This window comes from Rhinolophus sinicus, linkage group LG02 (genome assembly GCF_036562045.2).
Source record: "Rhinolophus sinicus isolate RSC01 linkage group LG02, ASM3656204v1, whole genome shotgun sequence".
Lineage (NCBI taxonomy): Eukaryota > Metazoa > Chordata > Mammalia > Chiroptera > Rhinolophidae > Rhinolophus > Rhinolophus sinicus.
In genome coordinates, this window is record NC_133752.1 from 196,285,922 (window position 1) to 196,306,656 (window position 20,735).

The 20,735-nt window shown below is 51.8% G+C and overlaps 1 protein-coding gene and 1 long non-coding RNA gene across 2 annotated transcripts in view; one reads left to right on the forward strand and one right to left on the reverse strand.

Annotated features, from left to right (window-relative positions):
* Positions 1 to 1,208: 1,208 nt before the first annotated feature.
* Positions 1,209 to 2,627, reverse strand: LOC141570199 (uncharacterized). Its single transcript, XR_012494170.1, has 2 exons — positions 2,488 to 2,627; positions 1,209 to 1,418 (listed from the first exon to the last, which is right to left on the reverse strand). It is a non-coding gene; the product is annotated as an uncharacterized LOC141570199 (long non-coding RNA).
* A 1,368-nt stretch (positions 2,628 to 3,995) lies between these two features.
* Positions 3,996 to 20,735, forward strand: part of PARVB (parvin beta) — a 90,962-nt gene continuing 74,222 nt past the window's right edge. The window contains exon 1 of the mRNA XM_074326524.1: positions 3,996 to 4,361. Coding sequence (XP_074182625.1) covers positions 4,244 to 4,361 — 118 coding nt within the window. The 5' untranslated portion in view covers positions 3,996 to 4,243. The remainder of the gene's footprint in view (positions 4,362 to 20,735) is intronic.

Sequence of the window (20,735 nt, forward strand, 5' to 3'; positions counted from 1 at the left end):
TACCCCAAAGTGCAGCAAGACTCATCGAAAGTATCACCTGGGGGAAATAAGGCCATTTCTCTATCACTGAATCAATTAAGGATTTCCATCATTTTTCTCTACACACTCGTAAAATTGCTAGGAGGTTGGAAAATGAGCCTCGAAGAACACATTTCAGTCTTAGTGTTGTTCCCTCAAATGAGAGCCCTCTCCTCTCCCAAAGAGCTAACGGCTCTTTTTAGTTTTTTGAAAGATACCACTTCTTTTTCGTTATATGAAAGGGGCATAAAGGAAAGCATGCAGTCGTTAAAACTCTCTCTACGTGCTTACCGAGCTGCCATAGTACCCTAAGAGACACGTTAGTAAGGAACGGACTCCAAGGCGGGTGCGGTAAAGACCTCCAATTATTCTGCCTTGGGGTGTCACTTATTTATTTCCTTTCTCCAAGACTTGTGGAGGTTTAAGTGACGTGCAGTGAAACGCATAACCCCTCCATGTATAGTGCGGGGATGTTTTTCAGGTACATACACCTGTGGGCCGACCACCCAGACCAGGATACGTGGTGCATTTGCATCACCCTGGGTTACCTCTCCCCACAGGGTGACCGCTCTCAACATAGAAAAGAGGCCACCTGTTCTTGAACTTGAAATAATGGAGCCACGCAGTGTGGACTCTTGCGTCTGGCTTCTTTCACTCCACGTTTTTGAGATCCATCCATGCTGCCCTTTTTGCTTACGCAGTAGCATTCCGCTGTCTGAACATACCCGGTGCTTTATCCACTCTCCTGACTCACTACTTTGAAGGCTGTTTGGTTCGCTTCAGCTGAAGTGTTCGGACAAATTACACCCGTTTCTATTGTCCAGTGCCTGTCCATTTACGGGGAAGACACAAGAATATGAGAGACGGAGGTTGACTGAAACCGAGCCCAGCACTGGGCCTGGAATACACACGTGCTTGTGACGGGTTTGTTCCTCGTCCTTAACTAAGCTTAGAAGGAAGTGGCCTCTGTGGAAGCCACAGTTCAAAAGCAAATCAAATGGTTTTCTTTAAGAAGGGCAGCTGCATGTAATCTGATTTGCATAATGATACTCCGAATGTAAAGTGTGTGCGGGGTGGATGTGGGGAGCCGGCTGAGAAGTGGGAGACTGCATTGATGGGAACAGCACGAAGGTCATATTTCTGCTTCTCGTTAAATTCTCTTTTTTATGAAAACCCAACACTTTCCAAACTTCAAGTGAATATTTATGTTTACTGCTCTGTAAAACAATTTGGAAAATCGTTTTTAGTTAGATGACTACCCCAGAGAGAATGCTGTGTGAATCTCCCAGGAGCCAGGCCAGGAAAGAGGTTTGGGGATTCAGAGCATTGCTCCTCCTTCTTCTAAGCCCGAAAGAAATGCAAATCAATCCACAGCCACCACGTCCATTCTTGATTGTCATCTGCAGCACACACAAGACAAAAGAAAAACCCATTACTACTAACACAATAATAACAAAACATTTCCAACTTGCATTTTAACAAGAAATCATCCCATTCTATATTCCAAGAGGTTCAAGAAAAACGCTGCCCGGGAGTGTGTTGCTTTTAGTCTGAGACTGCGAAGGTCAGCTCTCAGCCCCGGGAAGGGAACCATCAAGAACTTTACCCAGAAGGAGCTGCTTTGCATGAAATTTCTTGGTAATAAGGACCACGCTTACATTTAAAATATGACTGTTTTTATACAAATGATGTCTACAAAATTCCAGGTGCCCTGCTATCATGTAAGGCCCAGGTCAGTTCTTCTTACAACTCAGAATGTCTTGGTTGTAGAGAGTAGACAGGGCGTGGGTGTCTACTTCTAGAGAAATTCTTTCATGGTGTAATGACTTTTCTAAAAGTAGGATTCCACCATCTCTGCAGTGTTCCAATTAGCAGTTGCCAAATGAAAATTGTAAATTCTGCGCATCCACTGGGAAGCTGGACCCACTGATGAAATATTCAAACAATTATTCAGTGGGTACCAACTGCGGGCACAGAACTATACCTGGGTGGGCTTACGGGTCCCTGTGGCCCAGGGGCACAGCTCTGTTCCATTTATTTCTCAGGGCTGCATTTCTGCTCACTCTCTCCTGGTCACAGGCTCTCCACATGTGGTCTGTGGGTGTGCCAAGGGCAGTGGGAGGGGTGGGTGGGGGTCTGTGGGCTTCCCAAAACAGTAGGCAACATCTTGTGTGTGCGTTTCTCGAGAGTAGACCATCTGACCCATGCGTCAGGTTCTCAAAGGGCCTAGAGACTCCCTGCCCTGTATCTGTCCCAGCAGCCTTTGGAGAACACTATCCTGTGCCAGGATCCCACTGGGATCTCAATAACCAAAGTCACAAGCTTTTTGCATTCTCCCAGCTTGGTTGGTGACACCCTAAATCGGGCCATGTCAAGCCTCAGAAACCTCTGAGCTTTCACCGTCTCTAACCCCAGCCTCCAATTGTTGTCCAAATGTTGTAGTTTATAGCCGTGAAAGTTCATTCTTACCTGTCCCTCCCGTCTGCCACTGCCACTGCCTCTGTGTGTGTGTGGGGGGAGGGGGGCACATCAGCTCTAGCCAGGCCTGTTTCGGCTGCTTCCTAATTGGTCTCTGGCTGGGAGTTTTGCTTCCGTTCAGTCCATCCTCTGCAGCAATCCTATGTGTCAGACCTCTGCTCACACTCTTTCAGTGGCCCAGGGTCCTGCACAGGGTCCCTGATCTCATTTCCTTCAGCCCCTCACCCAGTCCACAGCAGGCAGCTGATTTTCCCCGTCCTGCTGCCTTCACATCCCCTGGGTACGTGGGTCTTTGCATCTATTCCCCCCTCCCTTCTGCCTGCTGAGTCCTCTCTCCCTCCCCTGTCAAGCCTCCTTGCCAACACCTCCCCCACACCCCTCACCTCCCCCACACTTCCCACCTTCTGCCCCATTCTCTTCCTCCTGCCCCCCACCGCCCCTTGCTGGGTTCCTAACTGCTGACTCCTGTGACCTGTCACTGCGGCTGAGCACATTCTCCTGGATTACCAACTCTGGGGGGAGGGGGGGGGCAAGGCTCTGCCCTTGTGGCCTGTGGAGCCCCCACGGGGGGACAGGGCCTGGCACCACTTGGCCTACATCAATGGTGGCTGAAAGGAACTGAAAGAGTTACAGTGTGCTGTGAGTCAGTCAGCACAGAGCCAGATGGAAAAACCACCTCACCCCCATGTGCAGACCCAGGCTCCCCACCCTTGACAGTCAGCCCTCCTCTGATAGCCCCTATCTGTGGGCAAGTGACCCCACCCGTCTTCCCAGGCCCAGCAAGAAACGGCCTTAACTCTTCCCTCTCGGTCAAGTCTGGGGCTCCTGCTATCGATGAGGGTCTCCCGAATTGTTCTCTTCCCTCCTAAGTCACCATGGGCCTGGGAACTGGTCTCTGCCTTACTCCTGCACCCACTGTCCTTACATAAGTCAACTTGTGGACCCAAATGGGATCATGTCACCTCACATCTTAAAACCCTTCCTCAGCTTCCAGTACTTGCCAGGCCTGTGCTGCCCTCTTCTCCCCTCTCCTCTCCCTAGGGCCCAACACTGTCCCCTCTGGTCCTGCTTTTCCTTAGGCCTGAACACCTGGCCCTGTTGTACGGCCAGCGCTGTTTCCTGGGGCTTCATGTCACCTCTTCAGGGGACAATCAATCCCCTGCTCCCCTAGGACAGGGTTAGGAGTTCACTGAGGGTGCCTGCCCCCCAGCACAGCTCATCAGACTTGAAGTTTCTTAAGGGCAGGGACAGTTCACAGGGCTTCCCCCGGCCTCAGGCCTGCTTCTAGGTAGAACCTCATCAAGTGAAAGGACCTATTTGTGCGGTTACTTGATGCCCGCGGGCGCGTGATGGCCGTGGATGTCGCACTCCCCACTGGAGCCAGTCGGTGTAAGCAGAGCCCGCCAAGCTCAGGGCTCAAGTATAGAACAAAAGGATACAGGGTGCGCCCCAGGGGTGTGTCCCCGCCGCAGCCTTAAGAGCCACATGGCCCTTCATTTGAGAGTGAGAGTGACGTGCAGCGTGGGAACGGCCGGTGGCTCGCGGGCAGCCCGCGGGCTGGAAGCGGTGACCACAGAGCCCAACACCCCGCCGACCTCAGGCGGCGGGAGCCGCAGGGGCGGGGCGGGAGCCAGCGTTGGGGCCGCGCCCTCCGGCCACTCCCCGGGCGATAGGGCGGCGGGGCGGCCACCAGGCGGCTCCCCCAAGCGCTGCGCCCGCCCCCGGCCGCCGGTGTCCCCCGCGGCCCATGTCCTCCGCGCCGCAGCTGCGCTCGTCTCCCCTACGGCCCCCCAAGATGAAGAAGGACGAGTCCTTCCTGGGCAAGTTGGGCGGCACGCTGGCGAGAAAGAAGAAGGCCCGGGAGGGTGAGTGCACCGGCCGCCGGCCTCCAGCTGAGCCCGATCCCCGCCGGGACCACGCGTCCCCGCGCGCCCCCGATCCCCGCTGGGACCACGCGTCCCTGCGCACGCGCCCCCGAGTCCCGCCGGGACCACGCACCCCCGTGCACGCGCCTCCGAGTCCCGCCGGCCGCGTGGCGCGCAGCCGCGACCTTCGGGACAGGCCTTGACCCTCTCTCTCCCTCTTCCTCCTCCCGAGACATTTAAACACCGGTCGGGAACCCGCCACCGCCAGCCAGGCCGCTCCTTCCCGCGGCGTTTCGTGGAGCCCCTCCTGGGCTCATGTGTCATTTAAACGCCCCGTGTCAGCTGCTTAGGGCAGGACACAGCAAATGTCAGGCGAGTCAGGCGCGCCCCGGCTACGGCTACGCAGGACAGCCCGGCGCCCATCCCTGCTTGAGTCGCCATTTATTTAGCACCATTCAGGGTAGCACCGCCGGCCGTTCCACCACCAGTCCCTGGACGCTTAACGCTGACTGGGCTGCAAGGCCCTTTGGTGTTCTTGGGGCAGCTGTCCTCCCTGCGCGGCACTGGGCCCCTGCCCTGGAGGGGGAGGAAGGGACAGGGACGCAGAGCGGGCAGGCCAGAGGCTGGGGGTCCTGCGAGCAAGGACTACAGAGGGGCCCCCAGTGTTTACTCCTGTGCCCACAGAAATGATTACAAAAAACTACCTTTCTCCTCTTGTATTTAAAAAGTTTTTTAGAGTTGCAAGGGATGTAACTTCTGGTGCCTTGCGTGTGTCTTTTAAATACACTGCTGTCCCCAGGGCTTCTCCCAGGGCGAATTTCCCATTTGTTAAGGCAGGAGATTCTTCCCCTGAGGCAGACTCTGGAAGGGTGAGGGTGACTTGTGTGGAGGGTGACTTGTGACTGTGAAAGGCAGGTGGGGGAGGAGTAGCCCCAGGGCTGGCCTCAGGCAGATGGTGGCAGAGGAAGGACCCCGCAGGGAGGGGAATGAGTCTGACTTGTCCCCTAGAAAGTCTCCCTGTGTCCCAGACACGTGTACCCACCCCTCTTAGTCGTCACCCCCTTGACCCCCCATGTATTCCTAGGGATGCTTGTGACACCTTGCTTCTAGGGGATATGTGTACCCGCATGCACTCCCCCCGGGGATTTGAGGGGTCATGCATTTCCCACCAGGGATGCTTTTAATAAGTTAGATTATTCAGTTCCTTGAGGGCAAGGCCTTGTCACCTTTAGTTGTCTCCTCCTGAGCAAATTGCCACTCCTCACTCAAGCCTCATGTTTAAGGGCCCAAACTGGCCTGTATTCATCTCTATCAAATCATGACTCCTCAATGAGATGATGAATGACAGTCACCTCCTCCTTATCACTCCCGCGGCCTCTCTGATGTGCGTCCTCACTTGCAGTCGTCGTCACCCTTACCAAAAAGCATTTCAGTTTCTCTTTATGTCTGACAGCAATTCCAGACATCAATGACACGCCCTGTCCCGATGCCCTCTGCACGGCCTGCTCGGGGAACCTAGGGCGAAAGATAGACTAGACGCCTGCTCTCCTGAACAGGGAGTCAGGAGAGAAACAGACCAGCGATACTGTAATAATAGGTGCCATGAAGGAAGTGTGACCGCGCAGTCGCACAGAATGCCCGGGGAATGCCTCAAACAGGTCATGTTTGGGTTGAAGACATCTTTCACAGAAGAGCAAGTCAGCAAAGTGTTCTGGATTATTACAGCTTTTTATAGGTGACATTTAGGCACTGGAATAGAAAGAACACATGCCTCAAGTTATGGATTGGTCCCAAGTTTCCAAGGGAAGTGCCTCGTGTCCTTGTTTTAATGAACTAGTGTGTGCCTGGCAAATTGAGGGCCAATCTGGTTTAATTTAAATGCCCCCAAAATTCCCACAGTCAGAAGCATCCGGTGCTGAATACAATCGACATGGAAACAGCAGTAGGAGACAGATGCTTGTGCTATTGCTGTGGTTGGTTTCATGTGTGACTTAGCTGGGTCCCCTGCCTCGCTTCTCCAGCCTGGAGTGCCTGGCCCTTAGCGGTCCCCCAGAGAAGTAAAAGGCTGCAGACACTAATTGGGCTCAGACGCAGGAACTGGGGGAGGGCTGGACTTGGAAGGGCTTAGTGGCTTCCGTCTGGTCTGGTCTGGTCTGATCGGTGTGAAGACTGGGTAAATCCCTGCAGGCCCGTTACCCTGGCACCTCGCCCTCTGTGCCCTTCATGCATCTCATGAGCTGGAGCAGGTCCAGACTTCGGGGCCCTATAGGCCCGTTTGCCAACCACAGAACGATCAGAAAGGGTGCTTACAGGTTTGCTGGGCGCTGCCAGTTGCACAGTGGGTTTCATTTCCTCCTTTGTTAGAAAGTTGACCGTGAGTTCAGGAGCGTGGGTGGAAGGAAGGGTGGGGGACCTCCCTTACAGGGATTTGCCAAGAAGTTAGAGATTTTGGGGAACCTGAAGCGTTCGACCCCGCCCAGGCTGACAGAGCTTGTGACTGTGGCGAGGCCCAGGGTGGTGTGTTGGAGTGAACACCCTGCTCTCTTCCAGGGGCGCTCATTTTAGGGAAGGGCTGCCCCGAGATTGAGAGGAACCGATGTGGGCCATGGCCGTGGATGAATTCACGGTGTGATTAAGTCCCATGTTTCAGGGAGCGAGCCAAGTCATGTCATACGGTGGCCCGAGTCAGAAAACGGAAGTGTGACTAACTGTGGGCTTTGGGAAAACGGGTAAGGAACACTTGAAACGTAAAACAAAACAACCCCCAAAGCACTCCATAAAAGGCCCAGGGACTTTCAGAGCAACTCATGAAAAGCCTGTTTGGTTTCAAGGGAGCTCAGTAGAGCAGGCGCAGAAGAAAGAATCCCCCTGCGAGGTCCCCTTTGTGACCACGGATGAGAGCCCCCAAAGGTCCAGCAGGCCAGGAGACAGGGTGAGGGGGCACCCCAGGGACGCCCCAGCTGCTGTGTGAAGTGCTTAGAGGCAGAGGCCAGCTCTGGGGCCAGCGAGACCCTGGAGGGAAGGGGCCGGATAGAGTCCACTCCACCCATTTCCCACGAGAGGCCCTGCTCTGCACCCAGGTCCCTGCTGCTCTGCCCAGACACCAGTGACCAGCGCCAGGCTGCTCAGAGCCGAAACCAGCAGAATCCAGCCTGAGGTTCTGTCCCACCTTCTTTTCTGAAGAGAGAAAGCATGAGGGAAGTTCTAGTCCCTGATTGACTTCCTGTTTTTGTAAATATACTTTTTAGAGCAGATTTGGGTTCAGCTTCCCTAATGACTTAGGATGTGGAGCATTTCTTCATGTGCCATCTGTGTATCTTTGGTGTAGTGTCTGTTCAGATCTTTGGCCCATTTTTTCAATTAAGGGTTTTGATTTCTTGTTGTTGAATTGTAAGAGTTCCTTGTATATTTCCCTTTATCAGATACGTCTTTTGCAAATATTTTCTCCTTGTCTGTGGCTTGTCTTCCGGTTCTCTTGACGCTGGTCGTCTTCGAAGCATTTGTTGCCGAAATAGAATGGAAATAAGTGAGCAAGATGTTGATTGAGACTTCATGAAGTAGATGGAAAGAAATCACTAGATGGCAGTGACCTTGAACTGAAGGTTGAAAGTATTAAGTTTCTTTTGTGGACTTTAAATAACTTCCAGGAAAGAAGTCTTCAAATCTGAAACCATCACCTGTTCACCCCAGTGGGTTCCCTCCAGCTCACCCCATCTTTACAGTGATCAGCTATGTAGACGCTGTGTCGCCCCAAACACCAACCCTCTGACACCCTGCTCTGTGATAAGAATGCCGGGATACCGATGTTATGTAATCTAGGCCTGCAAGGTAGGGATTTTTGCCTGCCTGGAAGTTACCTGCAAGGTAGGCATGTCCTAGTTTTATAGTTGAAGAGACAAAGCTTTACTCAGTAGCTACTTCACGAGAGTTTAAATCAGTGGTTCTCAACTAGGGGTGCTTCTGCCCCAGGGGACATTGGCAGTGTTTGTGGTCATGACTGGGGGTTGGGGTGCTACTGGCATCTAGTGGATGGAGGCCAGGAATGCTGGGACACATCCTATAATGCACAGGATGGCCACACCCAATGTTGAGTTATCCAGCCCTGAATGTCAGAAAATCATGCTGAGGTGGAGAAAACGTGGTGTTTCCTGAGGTGTCTCAAGAACTCCAGGAGACGACTGACCAGCCCTAAGTGTTGGGGAAGCTCTTTAGGACCCTCCATGGCCAGAATGGCCCCTCGTGAACCCACCCTGGGCCCAGTGTCTGTGTGCTCAGTTCAATTTCCTGAGGGAGAGAACCCAGAACCCATGTGACCGCAGGGCTGGGTTCCAAGGAACTTGGGCTTCCAAGTTCCAGCTGGAGGAAGTGGTCCCCTGGTTGCATGTGAAGGATGGCTAGGAATTAGCTGGGAGTGGGGGGCATGGGGCTCCCCACCAGTGGGCCTGGAGAAGATCCCAGCTAGTCCCTTTTGGGGGGGGTGCAGGAGGCTCACAGTGGGCAGCTGTGGGCCAGCTGGAGCGGTCAGCGGGGCCCTGTCCTCTCCAGCACCTGGGATCTAAAAGCAGATTGGACGAGGCACACTCCCTCCTGTCAGTCACAGGGCTGATGCACCTGGGTAGCAGGTAGTTTGTAGCCTGTTCAGGACATTTGCATAGAGAACTGATTGGGATGGTAGAGACTTTGAAGTGATTTCCATGTCCTGTTCCTGTAGCAGATCTCACCAGCTCCTCCACTTACCTTTTAAACTGAGCAGGGGATAGTATCCTTCCTTGTGGGAAGATACAGGAAAAGGATTTATCATGAGTTGGTCTCCTTTGGCCAGGGGCAGTAGAACTCTTGCAATTCTTCACATTTCCAGACACTCACGTGATGAAGTTGACCATCTATATGACCCTTAGAGCGTGAACTAAGGGTCACGGTCTCGGTCAGTGGACGCCTGACCCAGGTGTATCAGAAGGGTAAGAGAGTGGCTGGTAAGCAGTGGAGGGATGTAAGCAGGTGCGGGACTGGGGCCCTGTACACAGTGGGTTCTAGAATGTTCTATGGGAAGACAAGCCAGGGCAGGTCCTGTGTAGATCCATTGGGCCCGTGAGGTTCTCTGCAGACCCTGCCAACGAATAGCAAAACAATTCCACGTCCCTTACTCCAAACACAAACACCCCGTCTTTGAGCAGGGCTGCCTTGGTACCCCTGGGGTAGGTCTTGGTACAGTCGGGTCATCTGCGACTGTCCAGCTCCCGTATTGCCACCTATTCCTCAGGGAGGTGGGGTAGAAATCACTGCTCTGTGTTCCTCTCTCTGACTGAGAGGAAGTGGCTTTCAACGGGGGCTTGGTGTGGCTTTGTAAAGTTTCCTTTGATTATTATTCTGACTATAATCTTCAAATGCAGCGTTTCTCCTGTTTGTTCCACCGTCATCCGGTGGAGCACGGGGGGCATTTATGAGACAAACGCACGTAGGCACTTCAGCTTGTACGGCACTGGCCTTTTTGGGGGCGGCCTATTAAAATCACTGGGAAATTTTGCTTCAGTGGAGAACGGAAATGTGCGGCTGGGCCCAGCGGGCCAGCTTTGATGTGCCGAGGCGGCCTCTTTTAGGCCTAGCAGTTCGAACTCTCTGTGGCTCTCCTGGCATCCTGGTTCCACCTGCGAGGTCCCCGAAGACTCAAGTCTCCTTGGCAACCTCACTCATTAGAGGAGCCCTGCTTTGAATTCCTGTCTCTGGTCCGTGGAGTTAATATTTATCGCACAAGGCGAAGTTGCTTATCATGGCGCTCCCTGTGCAGTCGTCAGGATAATGAAGGGACGTTGATCAGAGGCAAGTGGGCGAGCGAGCGCCTGCGAGAGTGGCCGTGAGGGCTCTGTCTGATTGATTCTTCCCGTTGTGGTTGGCCAAGGGCAGCGACCTTTACCTAGCTGTTGTTTTGTTTTCAAGTATGTGGTTTCATCACATATGAGACACACCCTAAGAAAGTGTGTTTTGTCTGCATTCGCCATACACTTACTTCACTCTTTAGGTTTCCGGTGAACGTTGCTCTACTCCCTAATGAGCATATTTACTATTTATTATATTACCTAGAGGCTGAAAACACTAGGAAGCCCAGGAGTACATTAGAAACATGTTGGCCCAGCGGTGTTTACCTACTTATCTGTGCTAATTGCTGTCAGGGAAGAGAACAGGAACACGGAATCCCATTCGTTCTAGAAGTTTTGCGAGGCTTTTGCATCCTTGAGATGCTTCTCAGTGACACATGTTCAAATGAGAGACTGTCTTTGTGGTTATAAGACAAGATGGAATGAATATCAGGTTCCGGCATCCCTGCCTCGGGCTCACAGCCCCCGAGGTCTCGTGGTCAGCTCCCGGCAGCCAGCGCAGTCCTTTCATTTTCCACCTCCTCTGAGTGTCCGGGCCATGGGGACCTCTTTGGGGCTGTGTGTGTCACCCTCTGAGTTTAAAGCTTTGGGGCCTTACTTCCTCATTTGTGAGGTGGGGGAGTGTGGGAAGGATACCAGCTCTGTGTTTCCCAGCAGACGGGACCTCGCTGGTTCTCAGAAACGCAGTGTGTCCCCGTGGGAGGCCACGCAGGGTGGCGGAGCAGGGCTCCGTGTACACCTGGCCCTGTGGGTCTGCTGCTTCAGCTCCCTGAGCCTCTGTTGCTGACCCGGCCCTGTGGCTCATGGTGCCCACAGGGAGTGTGAGGGTGAAATGCGAGGGAGGCAGTGAGTGTTATCAGCAACGGAGCGCTCTGTGTCAGTTATTGAGAATGGTGACAAGTGACGGAGCTGCCATACGAGCCAGACTCCAGAGCTGGTTAGGGGAAGCACAGCGGTGGTAAGGCACTTTCCACCTGAGAGCAAACTTAACTCGATCTATAATGATTGCCTGCCACTGTGTTAAGAAGGGTTCTGAGGCTGCATCTGAGCTCCAGGGAAGGAAAGCTGGGACTAACCAGTCAAGCCTGCAGTGTATGTGTCAGGGTTAATTGCTGAGTGGGTGTCATCCCCAGGGTAGAAGCCACTTCTTGCTCTGGTCCTGTGGCATTTCAACACCTCTGGCTGCTTCTTTTCTCATTGCGTTCCATGAAGCAGCTGGTTGATAGTTGGTGACAACTAATTCCTTTAAAATATTTGCATTTGAGGAGTGCCGGAGTCCTCGCTCCCCTGGCTCTGTGACCAGGAAGCACTACACACGCTCATCTGAGACGTGTGCTGGAGAAAATGGCAAGTTCCCGGTGTTGGCAAAGGGCCAGGGGTTTCTGAGCCGGACACTGAGTGTCTGGAATGAGACACAGGCTCAGGAGGGCAGGAGGCCTCCTCGCCCACCTCGGCCTCCCATGGCGCGTCCCTGCCAGCCTAAGCTCTCGGTACGCTAGGCCAACCCTGAGCAGTTTCTTCAGCTGGCATGTGGGTAGTCGAATGTGTGCTCATTTAAGCCTGGGCACTTGAAATGACTGCTCTTGGTTTTTGGGTCTTTGAACCTTTACTTGAGAGTCAGCCAGAGGCTGTCAGCAATACCGGTTCCCCAAGAAAGGCCATCCTAATAGTTTACTCCTCTTGTTTTAAAGTGTGACGCATTTTCTCGTTGGAAAAATTGCAGTTCCGAAGGATCTCGATTTTACTCTGTTAAGTTTTTAAACTGTTCAAGAGTGTACGAAGGGCTCTGCACTCCCAGCGTTGCTGGAATCTAACACTCCTGGAAGCAGCTATTGGGTTAGAAGGAACCGCGGCCACGCTCAGTGGTTGGTGCGTCTCACATTACAGCAGAGTCCGCCAGGACCTGCCAGGCGCCGCTCTAACTATGTGGACAGTCCTCAGAGCAGGCAGGGGAAAAGTGAACACCGCACTCAACGTGTTTGAAATGTATTATTGGTATAAATGGAATTTAAGAGCCGTCTTCCCCAAAGCGTAATTCGAAGTGTCTTCGACCTCCTATTTTTTTTTTAAAATTACTATTGTCTTTCAAAGTAAAACCTGAACGCACCCATACTTGATATATATAAGCATCATAGAAAAATGCCTGAGAAGAGGTAAAGCAAAAAGTTAAAAGAATTTTTAGAAAAACCAGACTGGAGTCTGCAATCGTCACGTTCATGGCTGAGCCTGGCTGGGTTCCTGTGATGCTCCAGGTTCGAGGCTAAACATTCCACGTGTTGCCTCGCTTCATCCTCACACACAGCTCGGAAGTGGGTACTATATAGCTACTCCCATTTTGCAGACAAGCAAACCGAGGCTCAGCGAGGGGACGTCTCTTGCAGGAGGGTCACTCGGCCAGCAGGTGAGACTTCCACCCTGGCAGTCTGGCACTGACGCAGTGACTGGCCACTGGCCTCACTACACAGAAGGAGTAATTGAAATGCAAGAATCGTCCCCACTGGCTCCTAGTAAAGCCAGGATGGTTGCTAGCATTGGAGGTGCCCACAGCCCGGTGGTAGGAAGGCGTGCCGAAGGAGACCAAGGGGATCCGTTCTGTGCCGATCGGACTTGTTGGCTTTTCAGAAAGAAGACGGAACCCGGTGGCTTCATGCTGCTCCTGGACCAGGCCCAGACCCTCGCTGGCCCTCATTGCCTGTCCAGCCCCCAGCCAGTCTCCCCATCTGCCTTGGCTCGGGGCCCTCGCGTACGCTGTTTCCTGCATTCTGTCTGCCCCGTGGGCTTCAGTGTCGGCCTCCAGCAGGTGGCCGCCCATTTTTGTCCACCTGACGTGGTCTTTGCGTATTTGCTGAGTAAGCAAGAGGCAGTGTGTAGTGGTTACGGACACTGACCCACCGGGGTCCTAGGGAAACAGCTTTGGGGTTTGTAGTAAGCCTGCTGCGCTCTGCAGCTCTGACCTTGGAGGAGGGACTTCCCTGTCCTGTGCCTCAGTTTCCTCATCTGTAAAGTGTACTTAACGCATAGGGTTACTGGGGAATTAAGTGAGTTAGTCAATGAAATGATATAATTTAAATTGGGCCCAGTCAGGTCATAGAGTGAGAAGAAATCTTCCCGTGAAGCTGGTACCAGTTCCACGTCTGGTCACCAGTTAGGATTCGGGCACCAATTCCGACGTGGACTGTTTTCCCCACACCAAGCAAGTCTCTGACACCCGCTGGGGACCCTACAATTCAACTCAGTTCTGACACAATCGACCCAGAGATACCATCACATCTCACAGGTTAAGGGTTCAGTCCCACAAGACTGCCGCCCACTTCAGATGCCAGTTGCCAGCTCAGGTGCTTCTGACCGATTGGCTCTAAATCAGGGGTTCCCACCACCCCCTCGTTGGGTTTGATTAATTCGCTAGAGTGTCTCACAGAACTCAGAGGAAGGTTTCACTGACTAGATGACCAGTTTATGATAAAAGGAGACAGCTCAGGAAGAGATGCACAGGACAAGGGATGGGGGAAGGGGGTGCCACTCTGCCAGCACCTCCACATGTTCACCCATCCAGGTTTTGATGGAGGCTTCACTTCAGACGCGTGATTGATTAAATCATTGGCTATTGGTGATTGAACTTGACACCCTGCTCCCCCAGCCTCCCACCCTGTGGTCCTAGGGAAACACTGAAAGTACTGACTCTCTAATCACATGGTTGGTTCCCATGGCAACCAGCCCCCTTCTGTCGTTACAGAGAGGGTTTTCCAAAAGTCACCCCATTAATGTAACAAAAGACATCTCTACCGGTCTCCTCACTTAGGAAATGCCTAGGGTTTAGGAGCTCTGGGCCAGCAACTGGGATGAAGTCCAAATCTATGTATTTTTTTAATTATAAATCACAATTATCACAATTCCCCGAACGAATGTCTGATAAAGGACGGCTGTCTAGGATATGTAAAGAAGCCCTACCAGTGATAATCAAAAGACAAAGAAAACAATAAAAGGATAGATGAAAGGTTGAACAGACACTCCAGCAAAGAAGATGTACGAACGGCCAGTGTGCATCTGGAAGTGACCTCAGCATCATTAGTCACTCAGGAAATGAATGACAGATTAGAACCAGAGGGGACACACTCCACACCAACGGCTAAAATGACCACACTAGGACTGGGCGAGGATGTGGGCTGCTGGGAGTCTCCTACACGCTGGGTGGGGGCGGGGGGGTGGCGGCTTCTACAAGTCCGTTTGGTAGTTTTTTTGTTAAATTTTATTGGGGAATATTGGGGAACAGGGTGTTTCTCCAGGGCCCATCAGCTCCAAGTCGTCCTTCATCTAGTTGTGGAGGGCGCAGCTCAGCCCTAAGTCCAGTCGCCGTTTTCAATCTTTAGTTGCAGGGACACAGCCCACCATCCCATGCGGGAATTGAACCAGCAACCCTGTTGTTCAGAGCTCGTGCTCTAACCAACTGAGCCACCCAGCTGCCCCAGTTTGGTAGTTTCTTTAAAAACCAGATATACCCTCCCCCCCAACCCCATAACCCAGCAGTTCCAATCTGAGATATTTACTCCAGAGAAATGGAAACCTGTGTCCATAAGAAGACTTGTACTGGAATGTTCGTAGCAGCTTTATTCATAGTAGCTCAGACCTGAAACTGCTCCATGTCCATCAGCTGGGGAACAGAGAAATGGACAGAGGTTTATTCGTAGGACAGAATATTGCTGGGCAATCAGAAGGAACGAAATACCAGTCCATGCAACGACACAATGACTCAGAAACCACTGTGCCTGGCAAAGGCAGCCAGACCCCAAAGCACACACGGCGCCATCCCGCGTAAATGAAGTATAACTGTAACGGTCGAAGCTAATCCGCGGGGGTTGCCTCTGGGGTGGTGATGGGGCTTCACAGGGGGGAGCGGGAGGGAATCATGAACATGTCCTCTATCTTGATAGAGGTTTGAGATACACAGGTGCATGCATTTGTCAAAAATCATTAAATGGGCATTTCATTGCATGCAAATTTTAACTAAAAAAAAAAAAGAACTATAGGTAAATACTGAACTCTAGTCAGTCATATGTATAGGGGCCAAGGTGGAAAGGTACCTCTGTCTTCAACTTACTTTGAAATGCATAAAAACTTAGGGCAGAATAATGGCCCCCAAAGGTGTCCATGTCCCAGTACCAGGAGCCTGTGACTATATCGTCTGATGTGGTAAAAAGGACTTTGCAGACGTGATTAAGGTAAGGACCCTGAGATGGGGAGATGATCCTGGGTGATCCAGGTGGACACAAGGGGACAAGAGGGAGGCGGGCGCGTCAGTGTAAGAGAGAGAGACAGGGATGTGTCAGTGACACAGACGGGAGTGATGCCAGGACGTAACCAAGGACCGGGGGAGCCTGTGAGCTGGAAAAGTAAAGAAACGTTCTCCCACACCCTCCAGAAGGAACTCGGCCCTGCCGACTCCTTAGCCAGTGGAAGCCATTGTGGACTTTCCACTTTCAGAACTATAAGATAATACATTTGTGTTTATTCTAAGCCACTGAATTTGTAGTAATTTGAAATGAATACAATGTAGCGATGAGAAATGAATCCAGATGGAGTGCTGGATAGATAGTGGGATGGATGGATACATAATGAAACAAGTATAGAAAAAACGTCCTGGTAGACTGCAGGCAGGGGGGTGTACAGGTGTTCACTGTCAAGTTCTCCACATGTTCCTACATTTTTGAACATTTTAATAATAAAATATTGAGGCAAATGCTTGGGCCCAGTGGGTATTAAGCCCCCCACAGGTTAGCCATTGTTACCATTATTATTATCATCACTACTGCCACTGCCCACTTTACCCTTCAAATAGAGACGATGGGCAGGGGGAGAAGACGGGAAGGGGGGGCTGGTGGTAAATGGACGGAGCTACTGGGCTCCTCCCTAAGTCAGTTGTAACTTCTGCCTGTCGCCTGGTCAGGTCCTGGCTGAGAGCATTTGCAGAGATACGACAGGGAGACGAGGTGTCCCGGGAGTGATGCCCTGTCATCTTCAAACGCCCCGTACTGCCGCTTCTGAGAATGTCTGCATTTTGTGGGGGGAAGAGAGTGTTTTCGTTAGGTCTATCTAGAAAACATATTATTAGTATAATGAGGTTTTAATGATTTGGAATTTTGTTGGAGGAGCACACAGAATTTCAATCTTATTGTGCACAGCTGGGCTTTGCTGTTATTTTATTGTTTTCCTTCGGCCTCATTGCAAGGACACGTTCCTACAATTATTATTTAGTTTTTTTGTTTTTTTTTTCCTTAGAGCCCTGCTTTTAGGCTGCTCTTAATTGTCTTGTTTAGAAGACCTCTTGGGGAAAAAAGAAATTCCTTTCTGTAAACACTTAGCCGGCTTGATCAGAACCAACGCGTGAGTGCTGTCACAGAAGATTTATGTTTCAGATTTATGCCAGCGCTCTCTGCTCATTATTCATAATTACCACGAAGTGGAAACAACCCAAATGTCCATCAACAGATGACTGGATAAACACAGTGTGGCCTAGCCTACAATGGAATATTATTCTTCAAGAAAAAGAAACAAAGTACCGATACTTGCTACAACATGGGTCAGCCTTGGAAACATTGTGCTCAGTGAAAGAAGCCAGACACAGGAAGCCATCCATATCTATGTCTATCTATACTTATCTCAAAAGTTTCATGAAATGTTATCTGACTACGTGAAGCACATTGGCCTTTTTTATTCTTTCATTTCATGAGAAAAATGTGCTGGTCACAGCTTGCTGGCTGTATGACCCATCAGGTCAAAGCAATAGTTGAAAACTGTGGTTTGAGAGACATAAGGAAGGAAAATGTGTTGATGGGTGTTAAGAGGCCCAAGTACTTTTCAAAAAAAAATATTTTGTTGGGGAAGGGGAACAGGACTTTATTGGGGAACAGTGTGTACTTCCAGGAGTTTTTTCCAAGTCAAGTTGTTGTCCTTTCAGTCTTAGTTGTGGAGGGCGCAGCTCAGCTCAAGGTGCCGTGTTCAACCTTAGTTGCAGGGGGCGGAGCCCACCATCCCTTGCGGGACTCGAGGATTTGAACTGGCAACCTTGTGGTTGAGAGCCCACTGGCCCATGTGGGAATCAAACTGGCAGCCTTCGGAGTTAGGAGCATGGAGCTCTAACCGCCTGAGCCACCGGGCCGGCCCCCCAAGTACTTTTGAGGAATATTATTGTTGGATCTGGTGTCTAATGTTGCAACCTGGCTTCTGGCCTCTCATTTGTTTATTGTTGTCCGTTAATCATTCAGCCTTCCAGGCAGGCAGTCAGTCCATCATCAATGTATGTATGTAAGCAAGACCAGGTACCAGTGGAGTGGCCCTTCTGTAGACACTGGCCCAGCCCTGGTGGCGCTGATGGGCTGGAGAGACGCTCCCCTCGCTCTTGCTGACCACTGTTTATCCCCATCGAATGGTCCTGGGCCCCTTGCTGAAAATGGTTAACCCTCGACATGTAGGTTCATTTCTGGGCTCTGTTCTAGTCCATGGGTCCCCATATCTGTCCTATGCCAGCACCAGTCTTGATTCCTGAGGCTTCGTAGTAAATTTCTCCCACTTTGTCCTTTTCCAAGATTGCTTTGTTTATTCAGGGTCCGTTGAGATTTGCTATGAACTTTGGGGGGGGGTGGTTTCTTATTTCTGTGAAAGTCGCCATTGGGATTTTGAATTTGAAGTTGGCTTTGGGTAATGTTGTCATCTTAACAATATGAAGCCTTTCAGTCCTTGAACATGGATGTTTTTCCATTTGTTTAGGTCTTTCTTTTTAAATTTCCTTTTGCGGTGTTTTGTAGCTGTCAGCATGCAAGCCTTTTGCCTCCTGGGTTAGATTTAGCCCTGGGTGGTCTATGCCTTTGGGTGGTAAATGGGATTGTGTTCTGTGCCCGGGCAGCGCCCAGTTCCCGCAGTGCTGGGCCCCTCTGCGTTGCCCACTTGCCTGATTCTTGCCACTGTTCCTCGGCGGGGTCTCACTCTCGTGCTTGGAAGTCGCTGCCAACCAGTGGTGAGGTTGAGCCCCTGGCTGGGCTTGGCCGATGGGGGCGGGAGTGGCTGCAGGAGGCAGGTGAGCTCATGGCCCAGAGGTGGACAAAGCAGCTCTCAGGTGGTTTACACAAAGGACGGTGTGGATACAATCATTAAGCCGTGACCGGCTGTCTTGATTCCCCCTCACCTCCTTACGCAGCCCCACAGGTACACCCCATGAGAAGAGGTGCAGAGGGCAGCTTATTGGTCAGCCAGAGTGGTGAGCTGAGCACAAGGTCCTGCAGCGCCCAGCCTGACCAGGGAGTATTTGCAGGAACTCATTGTGTTCCGTGGTGCAGGACATGAAGAGGGTGTGGCCGGGGCCTTGGAGGCTGAGACCAGAGTCCCCTCTGGGCCCTTATCAGGAAGGGCGGGGCAGCAGCCTGATCTTCAGGGTTTAGAGCAGGGGTGTCCAAACTGCGGCCTGCAATCCATTGTTAATTGGCCCGCAGCAAATTCCAAAAATATATTTAGTTTACTTAAATAAACCAGGTGAGGCAATACGTACTTCACCTCGAGTGAGTGGCCCGGCTATTTGTGTATTTTACCGCATATGGCCCTTGGTGAAAAACATTGAAAAAAGTTTGGACACCCCTGGTTTAGAGGATTACCTGAGGGTGAGGTCAAAGGTTGGAGGTCAGAGGTCACAGGGAAGGGTTGAGCTTAGGGTCTCCTTAGCAAGAGCTGGGCCAGGAGCTGCAGATTGTCTGCCTTCTGTTCTGAGTGCTTCCTCTGAACCAGCTCTCATGTCCTCCGTCCTCACAGCAGCCCGGGGGTGGGAGGTGGGGGCAATGGATGCCTTGTGACCCCATTTCACAGATGAGAAACCTCAAGCTCAGAGAGGACAGGTATTTTGTCCCAAGGCCCCACAGCTTGTGCCCCTAGCAACTGGGCTGCACTCTGCCTTGTCACCTTGGGGACTGGTCACTGTCACCCAGCCTTGGTTTCCTTGTCTGTAAAATGGGTACAAGGAGCCCTGTTCTGCCTGAAAGACTCATCAGGAGAAAGCACCTCAGAAGGAAAGTGTTCAGGCCCTCCTCCCCCTAAGACCACTCCACGATGCAAGTTTAAGGATTTGGGGGAGTAGCTGTGAGAGGACAGAGGCAGACTTGTGGTTCCCCCAGCTTCCTTCCATAAGGAATCATGTGAAAATGGAGCAAGTAATTCATTCGTTTGTTCATTTACTCCTTTATTCCTTCAACAAACATTTGTAGGGAAGGCCTTGGGAATAGATCCTAGAATATGCCTAGTGCAGCCCCCACCCTCAGGACGTCTCAGAAAAGTTGGCAGGCAGGCCAGCCCCCCGATGTCCTCAGGGATGCAGGAACCTTAGAGCATGTGGCGGGTCCAATGCTGGCCTGGGGTCAGGCAGGTCTTCCCTGCAGAAGTGGTGCTTGAATTCTGAGCTGGAGAATGAGTTGGATTTAGTGGGAAGGGCAGGGAACAGAGGGAACTGTGTGGAAAGGCTGAGATGTGGGTGGGCAAGAAGGTTGTGAGTAGTGCACCCCCCATTCATGTGTTGGTGTCCTAACTCCCAGTAACATCTTATTTGGAGAGGTGGTCTTTACAGAGGTAACCAGGTTAGAGTAAGGTCATTGGGGTGGGCACTAGTCCAAGGTGAATGGTACCCGGGACGTAGAGACAGGCCTGGAGGGAGACCATATGAAGCCATAGGTGAAGATGACAGCGGGCCAAGGAGAGAAGCTCAGAAGAGACCAGCCATGCTGACGTCTTGATCTTGGGCCCCCAGAACTGTGAGACAATAAACTTCTGTTGTTTAAGCCCCGCCTGTGGAACTTTGTTGCTGCAGCCCCAGGACGTGAATTCAGCGTGTGTGGCTGGAGCTCGGAGGGCGTGTGCCGGGAAGTCTGCGAGGTGAGGCAGTGGGCTGCGTGGAGGTGGTCTCAGGCCCCTCTCCGGCTGTGACCACCGGTGGTGGGGGCAGCACTGTCCTGTCAGGTCAAGGTCAAGGTCAAGGACCAGCTCCAGGGCTGGCTGAAGCCGCGGGAGGTCTTCTCCTTGACCCGGCCACCTCTTTGGAGGCGTATTAATTTTTAAAGAGGAACCCTGGCAAAGTAGATAGAACAACCCAGCTTGTTACATTGTGACAGGAGGGAAGTAGAGCCGTTAATTTGGGGGGAGGCATTCAGTGCTGGGGGTCCCTGTTTGGGACAGAATGTGGCCCTGGTCACAGGTGTCCATCTCCCAGCGGGCACGCAGGGCCCTTTCCACCCCAAATATGTGTGCAAACAGACTCCCTTGCCCCCTTCCTACCCCCAAAATAAAACCAAGACAAATGCCAGTGCCAGGGGCCTTGCATTAGGCTTAAAAGAAATCCTCTTACTTCTCTATGGGGGGAGGGGAAGTCTCCTGTCTGGGTGGGAGAGGTGCTGGTCAGTATTGTTCAGTGACAAAGATCCAGCTGGCATTGTTACTAGCAGAAAAGGTTTGACTTAGGTAGGGAGCCTCAGAA